The 1,297-nt window shown below is 31.2% G+C and overlaps 1 protein-coding gene across 1 annotated transcript in view; it reads left to right on the top strand.

Annotated features, from left to right (window-relative positions):
• Positions 1-183: 183 nt before the first annotated feature.
• The window catches only part of LOC103608273 (olfactory receptor 2L13-like), a gene marked incomplete at its 5' end in the record, with an annotated part of 3,696 nt that continues 2,582 nt past the window's right edge, over positions 184-1,297 (top strand). Inside the window, one exon of the mRNA XM_008592723.1 lies at positions 184-208. Coding sequence (XP_008590945.1) covers positions 184-208 — 25 coding nt within the window. The remainder of the gene's footprint in view (positions 209-1,297) is intronic.

Below are 1,297 nucleotides of genomic sequence, written 5' to 3'. Positions count from 1 at the left end.
TAATCAATATTATTATTGACATTGATATCGTTTTATCAATATACTATATTAAATTTGTGCATATATTACTGTTAAAGCGATAATATTGATACAATGAGATATAAGCATTTCTGCATGTAATTGACTAAAATTTTTAATGTAATATTTTACTTTGTTTTCATTTTAAGTCTTAAAAGTCTTCTGTGTATTTTATGCTTTGTATTTTATGTTTTATAAGAGTGCATTGCAATTTGGACTATACACATTTCAACTGTCCAATANAATGACTGAATAGGAATTCTGTGCAACAATCTTAAGGAAACTCAATGAGACACATACACACAAAAATCATATACACAACACAACAAAATGAAAAAAGCAATCCAGGATATGAAAAAAGGAACTTTGTAGAGATATGAATACCTTTAAACATAAGATAGCAGAACTCATGGAAGAGAAAGATTCATTCAATGAAATAAAAAGATACAACTGAGAGTTTAAGCAGCAGGCTAGCACAGGCAGAAGAAAGATTTCTATCATCAAAGACTGGATTTGTGAAAAAACTCATGTAGACAAAAAAGAAAGAAAGAAAGAAAGNCCTATCTCTACCTTTAGATCTGCTAATATTTGCTTTATGTATCTGGGCACTTCGGTGTTGCATGTGTATATAATTATAATTGTTATATCCTCTTGCTGTACTGATCCCTTTGTCCTTATGCAATGTCCTTTGTTGTCTCTTACTACAAATTTTGATTTAAAGTCTGTTTTATCTGATATAAGGATAGCTACTCCTGCTTACTTTTGCTTTCCATTTGCATGGAATGTTTTTTNATTTACTTCCATGAAGAAAAGAAAATTGTGTATGATAATCTATGCGTTTGATTTTAAGATCCACAGGGCCTCAGAAAATGGAAACACCATTATAGAAGAGAAAATATTCAAATTATATTTTATACTTATGTTGGACCTTATAAGACATGTAGTACCTTTACAATTCAAGGATAGTGAATTTAGGTGGTGGGACATTTTTAGGAAAGGCATAGAAGTGCCTTTAAAGAACATGACAGAGAATCAAGGAATATGTNCATTTTTAGGAAAGGCATAGAAGTGCCTTTAAAGAACATGACAGAGAATCAAGGAATATGTTAAATTTTAAAATATCAAACTCATAGAAGTAGAGAGTAGAATGGTGGATACCAGAGGCTGGGGTGGAGGGGAGGGAAAGGGGAGATGCTGTTCAAGGGGTTGAAGTTTCACTTAGACAGGAACAATAAGTTTTTGAGATATATTACACAGCATGGTGATTATAGTTAATAAT

This window comes from Galeopterus variegatus, unplaced genomic scaffold, assembly GCF_000696425.1.
Source record: "Galeopterus variegatus unplaced genomic scaffold, G_variegatus-3.0.2 Scaffold8237, whole genome shotgun sequence".
Classification (NCBI taxonomy): Eukaryota; Metazoa; Chordata; class Mammalia; order Dermoptera; family Cynocephalidae; genus Galeopterus; species Galeopterus variegatus.
This window is presented reverse-complemented; position numbering and strand designations above follow the sequence as displayed.